This window comes from Poeciliopsis prolifica, unplaced genomic scaffold, assembly GCF_027474105.1.
Source record: "Poeciliopsis prolifica strain line A6 unplaced genomic scaffold, Auburn_PproV2 SCAFFOLD002, whole genome shotgun sequence".
Classification (NCBI taxonomy): domain Eukaryota; kingdom Metazoa; phylum Chordata; class Actinopteri; order Cyprinodontiformes; family Poeciliidae; genus Poeciliopsis; species Poeciliopsis prolifica.
Window position 1 is genome coordinate 3,838,308 of NW_026562377.1, and position 20,635 is coordinate 3,858,942.

A 20,635-nucleotide genomic window follows, 5' to 3' on the forward strand; every position below is an offset into this window, starting at 1 on the left:
ATAACCATTACTTATATTATCTCAGCTATTAGAAAAAAAAGTGAAATCCAAACATCCTAAAAGAATATCTCAGCTAATGTAGATGTCATTAGAACAGAGATGATAACAGATATTCCTATGGCTTTCAATCATTCCTATTGGAAAAACATAAAGAAAGCAACAACAAAAAAACTAGGGCCTAAGACAAAGTTTCAAAGAGATCACTTGTGACATGATCCAGTTTTTGTTTTTTTGAAGCAGAGAAAATTTACAATAAATACAAATGCATCTTCACAAATAAACTTGCATAATGTGTGAACATTTCACCCTGGAAGAAGAACCACGCAGCCAGAAGAAGAACTAAATTCATGTCATTGAGTGTTGTTCTGAATAAACAAGAGCTTGAAAAACATTCATAATCACCACTTTCCATTGAAAATCTCCCCATACTTTTTTCTCCCATTTGTATTCCAGATTGTGTTTTTATCTTGAACAATTACCTATTATTGAGCTGATATTAGTCAAAGGTTTTGTCCAGGGGTCTGATGAATAGTTTTTGATGTGAATTAGCATAATGTTGAATGCAATACCTGCAAAATAAAACGGACCCTTTAAACAAGCAGATGTTACTTTTAAGACATTTATTACAATCCATTTAGCTGCTGCTCATAGCAACAGCTGCTGCCACAGTTGCAACGTGCTGAACTGTAAATTTTTGTATTCTCTCTGAATATTCAGAATCACTTAAAATAACATTCATCCTCTTATTAAAAAAATGTCCCCTTTCTACTTTAAGTTGATGCTCTTCATAACACCAACTTCTCATCAGTTGTACCAATGTTGGCAGAGATTCTATACATAAATAAACAGAATTAAAGGCCAGATTTCATACACTTTAAATGTTTTCAACAATATTAATATACAAGTATGTACAGTCCCAACCAGATATGTAGCTACTCTGTATAAAAAGATACATAACCATTTTTTTCTCACTGACATTAAAGCAGATCAATATCTTCCAAATAAGAATAACTGAAATAATTTTGTTTTGCTCATTTCCATATTATTTAAACATTGTTTTTTTTTTTTTTTACTTTGTTTATATCAGAGGTTTATGTAGATTTCCATGGTATTTGGTACAATTTTCTTTTACCACAAATAAGTTGTCTCAAACATTCTGGGTGACTTATAATGGGATTAAAATCAGGAGCGTACGATGGCCGTTCCAGAATATCGTCATGATCACTTTGTAACTAGTAAATGGTACCAAACGTGTAAACCAGACAGGGCGGCCCATTCTTTTCCTGATATTTTGACAAATTTCCATTCATTGTCCACAATGTCACACCAGGTTTTAGCTGTTGTCTTGTTTTTATTCAATCTTGTGATGCTTCCAAAGCCATGAAATAATTTCTCAAATTGTTTAAAGTTCCTTTTGAACTTCTGACTTTGATAAACGCAACAAGAAAAACATGAATAATGTTGTCTTAGCTGACTTACGATGACATAAAATAGTTATGTCTTTTTATACAGTGTATGTAAATAACTAATTTCAACTGTATTATTTGTATTATTGTCATCATTGTGCTTCACTGTTATAAAATATTTGATCTTTACTCTGTAATCCATTGGCTTCATTAAATTTCCCAAATGTTTTCATTTTTCTTTCATGCACATTTGAATGAAGAAAATAATGAATCTTGTTTTTTTTTTTTGTAAATCCTTTGATAGTTCAGGTTAAATTTTCTCCAATAAAGTTGGAAGAGGAGCCATCCAACATGGCTTCACTGCAGTCAGACCTCATATGAGGTTGGCCAAGCTGGAGGCGGTCTCCCTGCGAGCGTGGTGGTCCATGTGTCCAGACACAGTAAACACATTGAGAACTCGATCTACAAGTCTCCGTCCGTGCCTCGACCTCCCCAGCAGGACAGCCACCACCGTGTATATTCCAACGCCAACGACGGCACCTCCTCCACCCACCAGCAAAACCATTCCAGAAATGTACATGTCATTGAGGGCTTGGCCCGGCTTCGGCATATGGTGAACCAGCGCCAAATGCAGGAGAACGCCTCCACAAATCAACAGCGACATCCCAGTGATCAGAACCACCAAGATGTCGGACAAGCCGCCGCTCTTCAGCATGTCTATCTGATGTCGACTGCGGACGCAGTTCATGTCCTGCACGGCCGAGCTGAGCAGCTGCTTGAGCAGGACACCCAGGGCCAACAAGCACAGGGCCGTGCCGGCGCCGAGCCGCCATTCGCTCGATACGCTGGTGGTGGTGGAGAGAAGGCCGACGCCTCCAAGTCCGCAGCCCAGGATTAGGAGCACCGAGACACAGTAGCAAAGTAAAGACCGCCCAGGGTCTCTGAACCACCACAGCTCCACCTGCTCCTCAAGGATGCTGTGCTGAATTTGGGCTGGGTCCGCTGGACCGTTAAGGCCCAGATCTGGGCTTCTGTCTTCATTCTGAGGAGAAAAGTTGTCCAACTCTGGCATCCTGCTACCCCCTCCCAACCTGCTGAATATGGACGACAGCAGAATCCACCAAAGACCTTGGTCTTTTATCAGATTTCTCGGTGGCAAAAACAAAAGAAGATTCCAGATGATTTAAATAAAATATTCCTAATTCTAAAGGTGGAAATCTAAAACTCTACAGGATTTGTAAGCCTCCTCTAAGCCCAGTGTATTTGGACCTTATCGGCACCGGTGTGTACAAAAAGGTCCCAGAAAGTCATCTTAGGTCGGTTGCCTCTGTGTGAATGAAAATCTTTATAGCCCACAGCCAGTGGATACAAATTGTCCTTTAGTGCATCAATATTCAAAGCAAAGAATCCGGGCAGCAGCAGCAGAATTTTTAGTTTGTCCCTCCACGGCGGCAGCAGTCACCTGGAAGATAAGACAGACATATATTCAGTAGTGTGTGGGGTTTATTTTCTCATGGGTGCCCTTTCTGCCACTGATTCTGAGATCTGTGGCAAGCACGCTGCAATGACTGACTGGGTACATTTATTCTGTTCCTAACCAGACAATAAATCACTGCACAGAAATAGATCCAGTGCTCCTCCATTTTTCTTCCCCACCAAGCCCATGCAGAGAGGCACTTTACTAAAATGCCTAAATATGCACAAAATCTTAAATCAGGTTAGAGTTTGAAGTATTAAAGCTCCACTGAAAAAACAACAGTTCGTAAAAGTGTCTGGTCGGCACATGATATAGAATCTTTATCATTATATGCTGAGTAAAGGAAAACTTTCAGCCTCATTTCTTTGCAGATCGTAAAATTGTGGATTTCTTTCATGAAACAGACGAAACAGATCAACAGTATTTGAATAAAATATTTTGCACACTGCATGATTGACATCTCAGTTGGTCAGTTGTTCTCCCAGCACACTGGCACCTCTGAGTAAAATTAGTAAAGGTTTTCTCCAGATTCTCCATCACAAATCTTCTCACATAAGGCTCATCTTATATTTATTATTTTATTTTTGCTGTATTGAGGGTTTATAGCTGTTAGGCAGAAAAAGCTTTCTGATGGCGTACTATTAAAGAAATCAACATATAGTTTGGATCTATAGATCCTTTAGTATGGATTTTTATTAGAAATCATTGGAGATTTAGATATCATCATCCTGTCCCAACACACTGTATAAGGTGTTGGGATCAACATAGGTCATCATGTTTATCACATAACATTACGACAGGATTCTCGTGCAGTTTTTCTGAACACTCAAACTTCGAGTTCAGACTGTGTGAAAAAAATAAATAAATAAAAGGAAACACAAACTTGTGCTGACTCCAGCAACCTTTTCTATTTCTCATTATCACTATGGTAATGAGCTGCCACCACGGCGGCGGCTCGGTAAAAAGAAGGATCAGCTTCCTATGGAATAAACAATTTGTGTTTAAAGACACAGATGAAATTCTGGAGTTAATATATAAACTACTTTTTTTTAGTTTTTTTTTTTTTTCCAAACACAAACTCATGCAAGAATACCAGCTGAGCCTTAATATCTTATGTGCATTCCCAATGCCTTATATGAGGGATTAGATTATGATCCTTATATATGACCCCACATATTCAATCCCATCTTCTCTCCTTTTGTCATTTCCCTGATGCTCTGCAAATTCTGCCTCTGCGACGTTATTTGTAACCTTATCCAAGCCCCTTATCAAAATCATGTTAACACAAACAGTACACACTGGAAGACTAAACAGCCACAAGGTTATGGCAGTCAACAGCTTGCCTTTAAAAACCTGTCAGCGGCTCTGTTTCCATCAAAGTCACTGGTGCGCAGCATGGGTCTGTGCGCGCCGACGTAAGCTGACAGGAGTTACAGCTTGTCCTCGCCAGTTGTTGATCTCACAAACACAAATGTCGCTCTGGCAAACAAAAATCTATAACAGTCTGAGTAAACAAAACATGATCTTGCTTTCAGTTTTAAAATTTGAGGGGTTTTTTTGTTTTTTTTTTACTCCATTTTTGAGAGAACCATATTGGAACCAAACACATTTATTTTCTGACTTTTTGAGGGGAGAATAATTGACAAAAAAACACCCAAAATGCTAAATGTGAGATTGGACAGGTGTTACATTGCGCTGATGCAGAGCAATAGCAACCTGACATGGGGAGATATAGGGCGCATAACCAAGGTGTGAAAGGAAGAGTGAGGTAATTACAGCAGAGCAGGGGGTGGGAGGTGTTTATTGGCAACAAGCTGTCCTGGAAGCTCTTCACATCCTGTGTCTGATGAATAATTAGGCTAAAAACACATGCATGCCTTGTGTGTGTTTATAGCTGCCAACAGTTGTAAATGAATAGCGAAAGGTGACAATATGAATGTAGCGTCGCTTTATTACTTGTGTGCAGTGACTGCATTGTGTTTGTCAAAGAAAGACATAAATGAAGATACATTTGGTGTGTAAGTCATGTGTGTGAGTGTGTTTGTGAGTCACTAATTAATCCCAGCTGGTTTCAGCTCAGTGTCAGTGACAGGTAAGGCCACAGAAATAGCACCATAATTGAGTTGTATGTGTGCGTGTTTTTTTTTTTTTCTACTGTCTGAAAGGTTGAGCCACCCAAGGTGTAAAGCTGAGAAGAACCATCCTTTATACTGAAGCACTATGTACAGCTAACTTTTACTGAGCCTCCTTGATTTATGCTGCACCGTTTCATGAAATATTGTTTTTATTTCCTTCAAGAGCCCCGAGAAACATAAAGCAGAGAAGCCACCGGATGACTGAACCAGAGGCAATGGTATGCAACAAAGATCATAAGATAAAATCGAACCCTTAATGACACAACTATATCTTGTGTTGTGTTGGCCACAATCTCTTCACCACAGACACACAGAGAAGCACAACTGCTGGCCTCTGTCTGCTTTTCTGCTTTTATCCATAATGTGACCTCTAAACTCTGTCATATCAGCTGTGTCAGATTGGTGTCATAAATATCAGTAGAAAAGCACTGACTCACTGCTTCCCTGACCTACTTTAAAGAAGCAGAAAGCTGATACAGAGAAGCAAAGAATTAAAAAACTATGGGACCGAGACGTCTAAACATGTCTGTGCTGGGCTCATTTGAGCATTGCTACAAGGAGTTGAGGTTTTTAGTTTAGTTCATTCTAGGTTCCAGAAGAGTAATAGGCATTCCTGTTTGACACATCTGATAAGAACTTAAAATACGGTGAGGAAAGCAGTAACAAATCTCCTGTGAAACAAAATAACCTGAAAAACAAAGACAAACAAGCAGTATGTCAAATTGTATGATAAATGTATGATAAGTGTATTATTATATTTTCCCAAACGACGTCTTACAGAATATCTTCACAGACGTACAGTTATATGATTGTTTTATTACCATTAGATATATTAAAAAGGATGTAGCCAGATTCTTAGAGATACATTTCTTGATCTGTTTGACATTTCTTATATTGCAAAGATTTTACCTAACATTGTGACTATAATGACACAGATAAATGTCAATTATTTTAAATGCATTTAACAAAATAACTGATGCTTAAAGATACCTTAATGCTAAAAGTGAGAACTTCACATCTTAGTAGTTATTTTTTTTGTCAGTTTTAATCCACAGCATTTCAGCTATTTATTTGTTTTGTTGATGTAACGGTGAACTAACAACTCAAACAATCTGACTAAAGAGACAATGCTATCATATTTAGGATTTAAACCATGCATGGAAGATGAGCACACATATTGCATGTGTGCAACCAATACTTCTAAAAAGGAAATAAAATTATTTCCCTATGTAACCTTCATATAATACATACACACACACACATTTTTATCTCTGTTACACCTACAAAAAATTGCTTCCCAATGGAAATGTGTTGAATAATTTCAAGTAAGCTCTTCTAAGTGAAATTATTAAAAATAAATGGGGGAAGAGACATTTCCTCATCCTTCCAAAAACAGTCTATTTGAAATGTGTTGTTCCCTGGACAAGCTGATCCACTTCCTGTCTGTATGCAGACTCATCACTGTCCTGGATCAGACCAGTAGCAGCGGTGACATCTGCAAGTTTCACAGATCATTCCATCGAGGAGCGACCGTTTGTGTAAAGAAAGGAGGTGCATGGGGAGAGAATGTTTCTCTTTAGAAACGTGGGCTTTAGTAATTTGTGTTAAGCATTTTTGCTCAACATCAGATTTTCAATGTAATGTCATCGTTTTTGGCAGCTTTGGCTCCATCCTCATTTGCCTTGTACTCAAATTAGTCCGCTCTTAAACTATTAAAAATCAGTAGAAAACTGCACACCTCAAAACTTGTGATTAAATGACTGATGCTAAAAGACGTAATTTCTAAAAATGTTTGTCTCTTAGCTGACAGGAATAATAAATGTGTTCCAGATGCTTCAGTATAAACTGAAGTGAAAAAAGTCAGATACTCATTAATAGCCTAACAGTTTTTGTTATGCTAATTCACAGAGAGTAAAGACGACAACTCTCAAAAGACATTGTAACTGTAAACCCTGTACACAGAGTATCATTCTGCCTCCTTTTCTCTGCATCCCCTCTGTTTCCAGTCTACTAGGTCATCAGAGGAGTTGTGCCTCAGAGTAAAACATGTATACTGCACTCCAATTACCTGGGAAGCTTTGGGATGCCGGTATTCCCCTCTCTGTTATGTTGGCCAGCTGGATTCATTTCACTGGCTATTAGTACTTCATTTATTGTGGAACGTGGCTCTCTTAAAATTGGTTGCCTGGCATTGCATGTTCATCTGAGTCCTGATCATTTGCAGAGAAACGTACAAAACAGGATCCAATCAGGCAAAGTTTGGCATCAGGAAAATGAATCTGATAATGCTCCTGTGCAAAGTTAATAGCCATGTATCGCATACATGAATGTCACAGGTAACAGGAGGGAAAAGCACACCCACAGTGTGTGAAGTCCCACAAGATTTCTTTCTTCTGGTTTCCTCAGGTGAAACAAATTATTGACTCAGTTCTCTCAGTCCGTTTCCATTTGGTGCTCGCTTCTATCTAAAATTAGTGTTCAGTCTGTATGTCATAGAAAAATGGTTTTCCTCCTATATCTTTGGTTTCCTCATCAAGTATTTTGATGACGTCTTGCCCAGACAAAAAACCAGCTAGAGCAAGATTTTTCTGTCCAACACCCAAAGTAAAAACATGCCAAGGGGAAAACATGGGCTGAACTTCCCACTGCGCGTGATTTTATCCAAGAGCATCGACTACAGCTGATGGGGAGTCCACAGGAGATTGTGTGATGTGTTGCCGCGGTGACAGTGTGATGCTCTCCTGCTTTTCCTGTTCCTTTTCTTCACGCTCACTCTCACTCCAACCCCCGCCCCTCTCCTTTACTCAGGCGTTGAATCTCTTGGCGTCCCCATGGGCGAAGAGAGGGGTCAGGGTTGGCTCCATCTGTCTATGTGATGGGCACTGGTGCCAAGAGCCACAGGGGCTTGAGGGAGAGGAGGCTCGTGTGGATTGGTAGGGTAACGGATGTTTTTGAGCTGTCATGTGGGACTTCAAATGGGGGATAAGGCTGGGAAGTGGATTGAGGCTGAGGGGGAGGAATAGGTGTAAAGCGGTTTGAGAAGAAGGGGCTAAGGATGAAGGGAATTGCTTGGGGCTAAGGACACTGCTTTTCTGGGTGGATTCTGTTCTTGTCGACCAAGAGCAATGATGCTGAATAGGTCTTTATGTAGACAAGCTGGACTTTTCTTTTTTTCTCTCTTCTGATACAATGGACAGGCGAGGACCTCAGGGAGCCTCACTCTATCCGGAAACGGTGCAGAGACAATGGCCGAGTCAGTGTCACTGTCCTCTCTGTCAGGAATCACAAAAGAAAACCTAAAAGAGGCAGAAAGACAGAAATACTTTTTACCAAAACAGGACCTTCTGTTCTGTAACTGACTCTGAGGTTGCATCTAACATCCCATCTGCAGTAGAAAGGGTACACACCCACATGATACAAACAGGACTTTGTATTTGAGTGTTACACAAATTGTTTTAGAAAGTATTTTGTCTTATATGTCACAACTATTAATGAGTTCTTCATTTAGAAATTCAATAACCTGGTTGCATAAATGTGAACACCCTTAAACTAATACTTTGATAAAGAACCAACAAAAGTTTGAACATGGGAAACAACTCGGCGTAGTCTGCGGAAAACTTGAAAAACCTTTAGAAGGTTTGACAACTACTGATCATTAAAACTTTAAAAGTATTTTTGAAAACTTGCAAAACAATAAGTGTATATAATACAAGTTATATAGTAGAGTATTTGGGATGTAGCAGGGTTTCCTGTCATGAGATCGATGGGAATTAAAATATAATACTTTTGAACAAAGTCAGGTCTGTCTAGTGAAGTGCCATCCAGTCCCTGTAGTGGTTTAAGGTTTCACTATGAAAATGTGTTACCCAGGAAATCCTGAAGTCGCTATGCTTAAGGCTTATTTTAAGTACAAATGGATGTTGTTTTTCACCTGTTTTGTTGTTTAGACTAATAGATTTCTCATTCTGCCAGCTGGCAATGTCATGTCTCTACATTCTGTTTCTACATTTAAATAGTTGGCCACAAAGCAAATGTTTTTTATCAAATCAGATTTTAAGCATTATTGAAGGTTCACTCCTCTCTCCCCAACTATAAACACATGTGGGCAGTAAAAGACTTAAATGACAGTGGTAGAAAACACCAAAGAGGCATATCACAAACTCAGTACCAGTGTATTTTGTTCCACTTCTTTAATAACCTTTATGGAAAATATCTTAACTTTTAGGATGGATGATGTAAAATCTGAGATTCTGTAGGGATGCAGATCCTAATAGGTGAGTGACACGTTAACCCATCATATTGCATCATGAGTTCAAATGTTTTTATTGCTAGTTTGTTTTTTGTTTAGCACCAGATATGTATTCCTATCAACCTCTGTTGCACTTTATAAAGCCAGAGTCTGAATTTCAGCAAACCATTTTATCTTTCATGGGACAATTTAATGGGGCTACCTGTGTGAATACAGACTTTTGTGAAATTTTATTATATTTTAAACTTCCCATTTACACAATTGTCTCAGCCAGATTAATTGAGACATTTACTGACTAAGATATTTGATCAATTTTGGGTTAAGAACAGCCTCTGAGCAGCCCATAAAGCTAACGACTTTTCCTACTGACACACTAACTACATGAAAACACAAACACATATTTATCTCCATCTTTTTTCCCTCCTACACCTACTTCTCTGGCATAGAGCTGCAGCTATAGGCACCTGCTCCTGTGCGCCTCTGTCTCATCACCAGGCCTCCTCGCAGTGGCCACTCGATGTTTCTCGTTTGTGCTGCTTGTTGGAGTTTTGGTGCAGCAGACAAGGTGAGTAGATGGGGGAGGTAAGATTGCCTGCCACTGCCACAGATCCTCATCTGGATCCAAGCAAGAGATTGTATGACTCAAATGCCCTTGTGGAATAATATATGCTAACATAAACAACTGTTTTCCTGTGTCAACATTATCTGTTCTACCTCAGTAAGGTCTTACAGAAATGAATGTCACCAGTAAAAGCCTAGGTTTTTAAAAAAGTAAGACTGCTTATATAAATTTGTATCAGTTTAACATAAGAAGACTGTCAGTTTCTGTTGATAAAGATAAAGTCTAACACTATCTGATTCAGTACTGTGCTGTCTGGAGGTCATGTCATACGTTCTGTGTACCTTTATTATGTTTTTCGTGGCCAAAGATGCTGTCATCAGGCACAAGGTAAAGTAAAGCAAGGATCAGTCAATCAGAAAGGTATTCACAGAGGCAGACACTCATAGGCACACCCTCACTTCACAGTAAACTGGCCAAATATGTTTTGAGGCAGAGGGAGGAAATCTGTGTATACACCCTGGCAACCATCCTCCCCCTGTTTTCTTTGCACAATGACAGGGCATTGTTAAATGCATAATGTACATTTTTGTTTTCCCGTCAAAATAGCAGAAGCAAAACTTTATGTGTAGCTTTCATGACAGCAAATTGTGCCTATTAAGAATTAAAAGAAAAACTATGCTTTTGTTCTTTTCACAATACACCCAATGTGGATGAATCCACTAAAATTTCCAGCCTTTCATTTTGTACCTGTACCTGAGCCAAATTATACCTATGTACTTAACAATTGCATAATCAGTTTATTTGTGTTGATAGTGAGGTATGATGATTAATAATCAGGGGATAAATAATCAGGGGCATTGGGTGGTTCAGTTGGTAGAGCGTGAACACCATGTGCAGCGGCTACAGTCCTTGACGTCGTTATCCTGGGTTCGATTCCTGGTTTCAGACTGTTTGCTGCATGTGTTCCTCCTCTCTCTCCACTCTATTTACTATTCAATAAATGACACTAGTGTCGAAAAAAGATCATAAAAATCATTAAAAAGGTTTAATCTTGTTAAGAATGTAATCTTTTGTATATCATTTGCTGAATATTTGATATTAAACCCAATGTCCATTCACTGTGATTTCAATCCTTGTTTGGATCAGCAGACTCTAATCTAATTATGAGAGATTAGGAGCCCTGATCAACCCAAAATAACTTTGGATGACTGTCTGCAGACAGATATAATTCATATGGGTCACATAACCCCTTTTCCTAGCACTTGCATGTGACCAGATTATTAAATAGTACCTTATATCATAGATAGTTAATATGGAGCATCCTTAAGGCTGGTACACATTGGTGCACAGCTGGTAACAAAAAACTCCTTTGGTATCCAGAACAATTCTGGGTACAAAATGATCAAAAAGTACAAACTTGCAAACAAACTAAATGACCATAAATACACTTAAACGACTGATAATCATAAAGTTGGATTTAGAGGTTGGTCTTTGATATTTGAACTGAAGAAGACGCAGGTTGATACAGTGGCAATGTGACTGATATATAATTATACAACAGACTCTTTTTAAACCACCAGTAAAGAACAGAGTAATGCATATAACTCGCGGTACATAGACCCAATGGATGTCTCAGTTACTCTCAATTTAAAAGAAAAATCTAAAAGATAAAAACGCAGACCAGCCAGTTGTTCCCTATGGCCATGCACAGCTGTGAATATTAGAACAGCAATAAATTCCCCAATTAACATGCAAGTCTCCTTCTGCCACTTTGCAGCTGATTATGGGTGAAATACTGCTTTTTTTCCTAAAATCAAACATTTCTATTGGAAATGTTTAGAGCAAGATTTTGCATATCTTTTGAAATCTTCTACCATCATCTGTTGGGATAAGAGCATCACAGGCAGTGACTTCAAAAGAGTAAATGGGGTGATAAAGAATCCTGCTTCTGTTCAGGGGACTACTGTAGAACCTTTGGAGATTACGTCATAAAATGAAGAACATTACGAAAAACCCTGATGAGTCTGCTCATGACAATGATATACAACAACTGCCTTCAGTCAGAGGTTTCTAACATACCTCAGTAATACAGTCTTCTACAGGAGCTTCTTTGTTAACTGGATTATTCTACTGTTAACGAATATTCTTCAAAAACAGCACAGGCTGAAATTTGAAAACTTTATCTTATTTCAGTTTGGGTTCTAAAATCCCAAAAAGATTACTGAAAGCTTTTTTTTTCTGGCATCTGGATGAAGTTACGCTGACATAAGCAAGATAACTGCAGTATAAAAAAATCTGTCAAAATTGGACTGGTATAATTAAAACTGACTATGTTCTTTAATTAACGTGCAGTTTTGATTTTTAAAAGGGAGAAAATGGGAATAATTTTTAGAGAAATCACTTTCTGTTATCATTATTGAAACCCCAAAGGTAAAATTCTAGGTGAGTGAAACTGTGGATAACAGAGCTATTTGTAATTCGCTTCATTCAGTTTATTGAAAAGCTGTAAGCTTGTTCAATTGTTGAAAAAAGGAAACAAGTCAGACGGAAGGCGGTGCAAACATATGGAAGAAAGTGCTCTTGTTACACCGGATCAAAGTTAAGCTTTGTGGTTTAAATACAAAGTGTGTGGTGTAGAAATAGAAAAATAAAAACATATATGTTTAAAAGAAAACACTGAACAATGAAACATGGTAGTGATATTCTCATCATGTGGCCATGCTTTTCACTGGGGCAGGTCACTTACTAATTAGCAGACTGTGAGTTGTTTATGTTCTTTCTTGCTAAGGCTTTAATTTTGAAATAATTCACTATGCCTAAAATTAAGCAAATACTTTATTTATCCAAACAAATAATGTTATAAGTATTTTCTGGGTTTTTCAAGGGTAACAAAATGCTAACACTGCATAACCTAAGTGATGATGGAACTAATTTAGGAGAAAATCTTTAAAAAAAAAAAGCCATTGTAGTCTGTTGCAGGATTTTATGAAACTGATTATGTTTATTAGTAGCCTTGTAATTTGCCCAGGGACAGAAGTGAGCACAATCAATATGACTGCTGTTGCCCACACCCTACATGCTTGACGTTGTTCACGTGCAAAAACTCCCTTGAGGATAATATCCCATATCATGATCTCCCCTTTACTTCCACGGTGTATGTGACGTCTACCTCTTACACACACATACACAAATGTTGGTCTCGTAACGTCAACACACACTCATTTACTGACTCACTTTGTTTTTTTTTCCCCCTCCACTTCTTTCATCCTGCTCTTCTTATTAACTTCAGGCTGTTTCTTAACGAGGACTATCACATGTTCCTTTCAGCCTGACTTGTGTTTTAAGCATTAGACCTCACCTTACAAGCACTGAGGAGTGTTTTCAGAAGACACAGGGTGACTGCATGCATGTAAAGCCTACTTCATTTGCCCTGTCATGATTAATCTCCCATCAACATTATGACCGATCTATAATAGCAGCCCATTGGGGGTCATGCCCGTGCAACCATGTATCGACCTGTTCCAATTGCAATATTGAATACAGCTTCAACAACACTTCCTTTATGTGTGTTTTTATGGATTTTCCACAATGCAGCAAAACTGATATGACAGTAGCCTTGTGAACTGATGAGATACAGTGTATTTTGGCGTTACAGTAAGCACTTTGAGACTGCAGGCCTTGCCAGTGCAAAGGTTAGGGTGTGTTTCATTACTGACACCATGTTTTGTATCCTTGTTTTGATGGAACAGAACAGCACAGTTTAAAAAAGAAGGCAGAGGTTCAGCTGAAAGAGGAACCCCATCCACATTCCATATCAGAAAGATATCAGAAAGATTTCTATTGAAATTATTTAAAAAGTTTGTATTGTGTATATTTATTCCTGTCAGGCAAATCACCCACAAAGTACAAACTTTGTGTAACAATGTTAAATTAATGTTTTGTGATCCATGATTAGAAGGATCATCATAACGGTTATTGCTGAGGTTTTATTTTACACAGCTAAGCACGTTGAAGCACTTTAAAGATCATACAATGAGCTATAACTAGACCCTATTTGAAACGAGCAATTTCCTTCCAAAATAAAGATAAAAACTAAAAGGGAAGATAGATAACACACAAAACGCACTAAAGACTAAAAGGCTAAGTTTATTATCTAAATAATTAATCAAGCCTACACACAAAATTAAAACATTCAAACAGCCTTCTGATGCGATAGTAAAAAACTGACATTAAAGTTTAAAGCAGCCAAATGGAATAAGTTTGATTTAGAAAGGAAAAAAGTTGGACCCAACAGCACAGCTCCATTCTTTAGAGATGCTGGATTATTAAACGAGTCTTACCTGCGCACTTGGTTTGTCAGTCTGATGTCTTCCTTTCTCAGCCGTGAAGGTCCTTTTTTAACATTCAGCCATGCGTGGGCTCCGCAAAGTCCCACAGCTGTTTCTCGCTGAGCACCTTCAGCCTTTTGGACCAGGATGTTCCGATCCAAGCGGCTGCAGTGCCCGTCTCGCTGGCTCCGTTGGCTCTCCGTCCTCAGACTCAGCTTCTCTCCTTCGCCTGCTCGCCGCATCGACGGACTTCCCCCGTTTAATGCAGGTGTGGCGGCGCGCGGCGGCAGGGGACGCTGCTGGGTGGAGACAGAGAGGAAGAGGCGCCCAATCAACGGACGCACCGCCGCGGGTCTTAGCGGGGAGCCCCGCACGTGACGAGAGCCAATAACACATAAAACCCCGAGGGGGGACAGATTTATTGAACAGAAGTCTTTTTAACAACTCCAGACCATCTGTGATAGATCAGTCGGCCAATAGAATGGAATAGAAATATCCTTTATTATCCCCTCAGGTGTAACAGCACCTGTGGAATAATAAAGTGGAAACAATAACCTCTGGACACTGACTGGATATGCATGACCTCCAACTAATATTAGCTCTGGTATTCCGTTTTTTTAGAAACGTCAATACAAATACAGAGGTGAAATATAATAATGTGCAAGAGTGAAAACTGCAATTAAAAATTTTTAAGCATTAATCAATATGTTACAGTCTTTGTGGCAAATGCCAAAATCTGCTTTATTTTAGAAGTAGCACTTTCACAAGATTCAGTGAATTTGATTAGCAGCATCTAGATGCTAATTTCTCTCTGAAATCTAACTGAAATGTACAATTATTGTAAATTCATTTTCTTAGGACTGAAGCATTTAACAATGTGAATAGGATATAAAGGTAAGTCTGAAAGTAAAGTAAGTGATTTCTCTGACTTAAAAAGAATATTACAAAATGGCATTTATCCAAGCAGTTCTTGAAATGACCACTTGAAGGCATACAATCATTTCTCACACCTGGTTAATATTAAGTTGTGCTGATTAATATCTTCATTGGCATTTAACATATTCCCTTTCGATCAGGTTCACCTTCATTTGGGTAAAGATGGCATTTTCTTTAAGTTCATGGTTTGGTCTGGGTTTGTGTTCCTTAATTAGTTCAGATTTTATAGCTTTTATTAGTTTATATAATATAGAAGTTTAGTTTGAAAGTCACAGAGCAAAGTAATATTTGGTAAGGCTCTTTCATAGGCAATACAATTCGCAAACTTACTGTCTCTTCCAAAGATTTATATACAATCACACATAATGGGTTTTTCAAATTATTATAAAATATGTGATAATTTAAGAGCTTTTGGATAGTAGAAGATAGGGTTCAGAAAGCATTTATGTTTGTGAACTCATCTCTGAATATGTAGCATTATTTGTGCCTCTTCATCAGCCCAGTGGTAACAGTGTGGATCATATTCAGCATTTCAGCAGGTTTCTTTCTTGCAGTGCTTGTTCTTCAAGTTTGATATTTCCATCCTTATCAGGGCTGTGATCCAAAATTAGATCAAGTACCTCATTCATGGTTCGTCACTTACGTATTGTGGTGCTACCGCAGAACTGTCATGTGCTGGCAGAAAAACCGTTATTTATAGACCAAAGCTACAGGAGCTGATTAGTGTACTTGTGTTGGTTACAGTATTGTGAATGTGAAAGAGAATCTGGGAAGTGTGAAAGTGGGACTGCATCTGGATGCAGAAACACTTTTGTCATTGTGTTTGTTCATCACACGCATCACAGCACCAATTTGTGTGTCTTCTCAGCATTTCATTGTTTTATTTGAAAGAAAATACCTTCTATTTCAGTTGGTTGGGCTGATAAATAATCTTGGTGTGTGATATAGCACATTGATCAAGGTGTCTCTGACTCTAAGACTGAATGATTGATTCTCTTTGGCTGAGCCAAGACTAGCTCACATCCATTTAGCTGCTGTAATGCGCAGTGATATGTCATAATTGGAATCATATAAAAACACTATTCTTCAGAGTTAAGGGTAAATTTTTATAATAGTTCACTTAAAAAAAGACAAAAGTATATTGAACCAACATGGCTAAGACTGACTATTTCCAGATGGAATAAATCTGCTTTACTGAACTTAATCCCATTTATTGTCACTTGCTTTTATATCATGAATTTGCTGGTGTTATCCTTCCTGGTGTTGTCCGATTCCCTGGAGACTTAACTCGATGGTGTTGGACTGGATGCATTTGCAATTATGGTGTATTGGTTAAATAAGAAACACAGATACAATCACATGTAAACAAGTTTGTGCATGCAATAAGTCGTCAACAAACATGCCGACCCATGTTCCTTCAAATACTTCCTGTTTTTGTGGTTTGCGCCAGTGGCAACATCCGGTTGTTGATCATGTGACTTGTGTGTTTCCATTGCAGTTTTGTAAAATAAAGTCATTTTCATACAATCAAAAGCTCAAAACATTCTAGTGCCAAAAGTTTTTCCATTTAGTAGATTTTTTTTTCAAAATGTCAAATTGTGCAATGATATGGTCAAATGAAATGCAGCAAGATGGTTTTTATACAACATAATAATTTTATTCATTCATGGAAAATTGATTAATTTGATATACTTCACTTGAATTACTTTTAATTTCTTCCTAAGTGTTAGTCCTTCACTGTCCCCTATTTCTGTCAGAAACATTAAAATAATTTGAAAGCATAAACACTTCAAGGCAAAACAAGTTGCAAAATTGGACTTCAAATATGGCCTTTTTCTCTGATGTCTGCTCACTGCTTAGAGGTTGACAGCCTGTGAGTCTCAATGAGTTGTTTTCCTTCAGTTGCTCTTCGTGGCTGGAAGACTCCATCTGTGTCTATCATGTGCAGAGCTCCACCTGGAAGACTTATGAGCAGAACTGTGACAGACTGTCAGCAGCAGTGACACTGGCATAAGAAAACATCACATTTCCTCCAAGAAGAAGCATGACTATGTCATCAAACAGCAATCTTTCCAACAAAAAAGATTGGCAGTATTTTGAGAGTGGGTAAATCATATTTAGTCTAAACTCAAAACAAAGAGATATCTAAAACATACACAGATTGATGGGCAAACTTAAATGATCACTTTGGGATCATTAAGGTGTTTTTGAATTTGAATTTGAAAAGCATTTTCTTAATAGAAATTACATATCACAAAGTTATTTCTAATACCAAATGTTATAAAAATAAAACAATTTGTTGACTGACTTAAAAGTTCAAAATCTGCTTTTTTATGAACTTTGCTTTTTGATTTGTTTTTCAATTAACATATGGTTCCCCTCAAAGAGTTTGCACATTGGCTCTTATTTAAATTCAAGAAATCTTCTACATCCAGTCCTAGTTTAAATTTTCCAAAGCTTTGAAACCCAGAGTTGGTCATCAAATAACCCAGCGTGATGTCCAGGATATTCTCAAAAAAGATTTTAAGAATTATCGAACCATGACTGCTCAAAAGGGAGCAACACAAGATGCACACATATGATTGAATTTTGCAAAGGCTCAGTAAATACACCAGCACTGACTGGGTCCCTGATCCTTGATCTAAAAGGACCAATATCTCATTTCCATTTAAATTAAGACCACCTTGTCAGTTGGCTGATACTGCAACTGTCATCAATGATGCTGGAAAAAGAAACTTTGTTTCTTACCAATAAAAGTTCCAACATGATCTCTTCATCTATACAAGATATAGACTGATTACTCTAGTGACAAAAACTAAGATGATGCCTTTTAGAATGAAAACAGCCCAATTAGTGCATAAAGTGGATGTAAAAAATTAAAAGGATAAAAAAAAACAAACAAACAAAAAAACATTTGATCAAACTTAGATGATTTGAGTGAAATCCCAGATCAACTTATGGGAAAAATGTTTAAATAGTTGAACAACAAGGTGACTAAAGATGGACTTAAAAAATATATTTAAAAAAAGGTCACTAGCAGATGAGTTTGCTTTTGCTATATTCTAAAAATGCACAGTTTTAGAACATTTAGGGAAAAAAACCCTCAAAACCATATTGTTATTAAATGTCTTATAACCTTAACAACTTTAAATGAAACAAGGATGACCAAACACTTCTTTCAACATGCCTGACATTCTTTCTTAAAGCGCACCCATAAGCTGATTACCACTACATTATCATAGTTATTTGCGAAGCCATAGCAATGAGTAGTAACCTGTCACAGTTTGTGTCTGTCTTCAATGATGAAGGCACCACCTCTGCAAATCCATAATTGCCTTAATTCCTGCACCTGTTCCACTCTGCTTAAATACCCTTCTGTTTCACCTGCTCTCTGCCAGATTGTGTGAAGCTGTCCTTGTCTCAGTGGTTCAGTGAACTGGTCCTGTGGTTTTATTTTCTCCTAAACCTGTTTTCTTGTCCACACTTTTTGTCGGGTCCCACTGTAAGTTGCTTTTAATTCAGCTTGATGTCAGTAGCTACACCATTAAACATGCAAAGCCTGTTTAATGGCTTTGCATTTAGACACATGGATTGGCACTAGTATTTTGAGTTTTTGCTTTATAATCTGGAATTTTCTCCATCTGCCCCTCTCCAGTTGTCTTCTCTTTAACGGTTTCTCTGATGAAACGTCCCTCCCTCAGTCATGCAGTCAAAAAAATCTGCCTTTCCTGATTTTCTACTGCATCCATTCAGAAAAGGCAATAGATCTGGCCAATGATGCTGTTGCCTCATCTTTATATTTCTGCACTGTAGTTTTGACTCTCAACCTGCAACTCTTAACCCTACAGCAACTGAAACCTGTAACTTTCAATGCATTTGGTTTTACTTGAACTATCAATGCCACTTTCAATTTATTCTGCTTTTTCTAGAGCACCTACTCCTAATCCATTGAACATGGTCAAGAAACAAAGGATATATATTTATAAACATGAATTTTTATCTACTGTCGAATGTGGGACATGCTCTGTGATGCTGTGGGCCTATTTCTCTTCCAAAAGCCCTGAAAACAGAGCAGCGTGCATAGCAAAATGAACTCTTTACAATATCCACCCAATCCATTCATCCATCTATGAAATATCCAGATGTTTCACATAACAATTTGGTGGAACCTACCAGAAAAGTGAAATTGGACTGCCGCAGGGCCTGTGAGCAGGATATTAATTATAGCCAGATGGCTGAAACAACACAGAAGTTGCTCTGTGTTGTTTCTTGTCAGGGAAGATTTTTATCCTTCTCAATATAAATGTACTCTGATGGTGTATTCTAAGGATCTGTATTTTATGCTTTTTTTTTTTTTTTTTTTTTTTTACTGGGGCTGCCAGTGGGCCAGGAGGATGCTGTATTTTTTAAGGCATTTTAAAAAAGCAATTTAAGTGAATAAGTGATAAGGGAAACAACTAATTCAGACAAACCAGGGAGATATGTGGTGAGATGAGGTCATCCATATCCAGCAACGTCTCCCTTTTTGTCTTAAAAAAATGCTGAGTAACAGAAAGAGGTCTAAGTGACTTTGAAAGAGTTTATTGTTTGGAAACAGAGGGCAGGATTTGTAGTCACCAAGACTGTTCAGCTGTCTGCTTCAATGCTACAGGGACTACAGTGACATCTGCAGTTAGAGCTGAGAGAGTCATCAGTAAACAGTGGCGGTGGTGAACTCTTGATTCTGATGCATCAGAGTGAAAAACAGCAAAACTCAAATGACTAATATGGTCTATAGGTTTGGTTTGATGCTAATTACACAGAAAATGTAGGCAGCACTGATGTTCAAGTAAGCTAATGTTTGAAAAGTGGCTTACTTTTCAACAGTAAGCCGTTTTTCAAAATGATCTTTTCATTATTTTGAAATGATTATGAACATGATCTAAAAATCAGACTCAAGGGACAAGAGAAACATTTGAGACGAGCTGCTATCATGATGTAATGTTTTACATTTGAGTGATTTTCACACCAGTGGACCAAAGCAAATCAGGAAATCTTTCCCCAATGTGAGGAGACCTATTATCTGAACCGTTTCACTGGTTCTGGGTCATCTTTTCACCTATGGAAATAAGGGGCACTTCATGGTGAGACATTTTATTCTGAAAGTAGTCCTTTTTTCCCAAAATGACAGTGCCTGGTTCCTTTGGGGGTCACTGAATTGCTTGATAAAGGTTAATGTTTGAATCATATTGTATCACCTTCACGGTCACCAGAGTTTACGCAAAGACAACTATAGTACTCTCGTCAACCATAAACTACAGGAAAACTTTTTGTACAAATTGCAAAGTCCATTCACCGAATAACACTCAGATAGATAGATAGATAGATAGATAGATAGATAGATAGATAGATAGATAGATAGACAGACAGACAGACAGACAGACAGACAGACAGACAGACAGAGACAGACAGACAGACAGACAGACAGACAGACAGACAGACAGAGATAGATAGATAGATAGATAGATAGATAGATAGATAGATAGATCAACTGCTCTTGATG

General features: G+C 38.0%; 1 protein-coding gene across 2 annotated transcripts; it reads right to left on the reverse strand.

Moving 5' to 3' along the window:
- Positions 1-605: 605 nt before the first annotated feature.
- LOC129369773 (transmembrane protein 125) lies at positions 606-14,401 on the reverse strand. 2 transcript variants are annotated; one of them, XM_055045396.1, is made up of 3 exons: positions 14,170-14,401; positions 7,087-8,314; positions 606-2,868 (listed from the first exon to the last, which is right to left on the reverse strand). In XM_055045396.1, exon 3 carries the CDS (start codon positions 2,476-2,478, stop codon positions 1,780-1,782), a length of 699 nt encoding a protein of 232 aa, XP_054901371.1. In that variant the 5' UTR covers positions 2,479-2,868; positions 7,087-8,314; positions 14,170-14,401; the 3' UTR covers positions 606-1,779. The 2 variants fall into 2 exon arrangements, with proteins under 2 accessions (XP_054901371.1, XP_054901378.1); XM_055045403.1 differs by lacking the exon at positions 7,087-8,314.
- Positions 14,402-20,635: the final 6,234 nt, after the last annotated feature.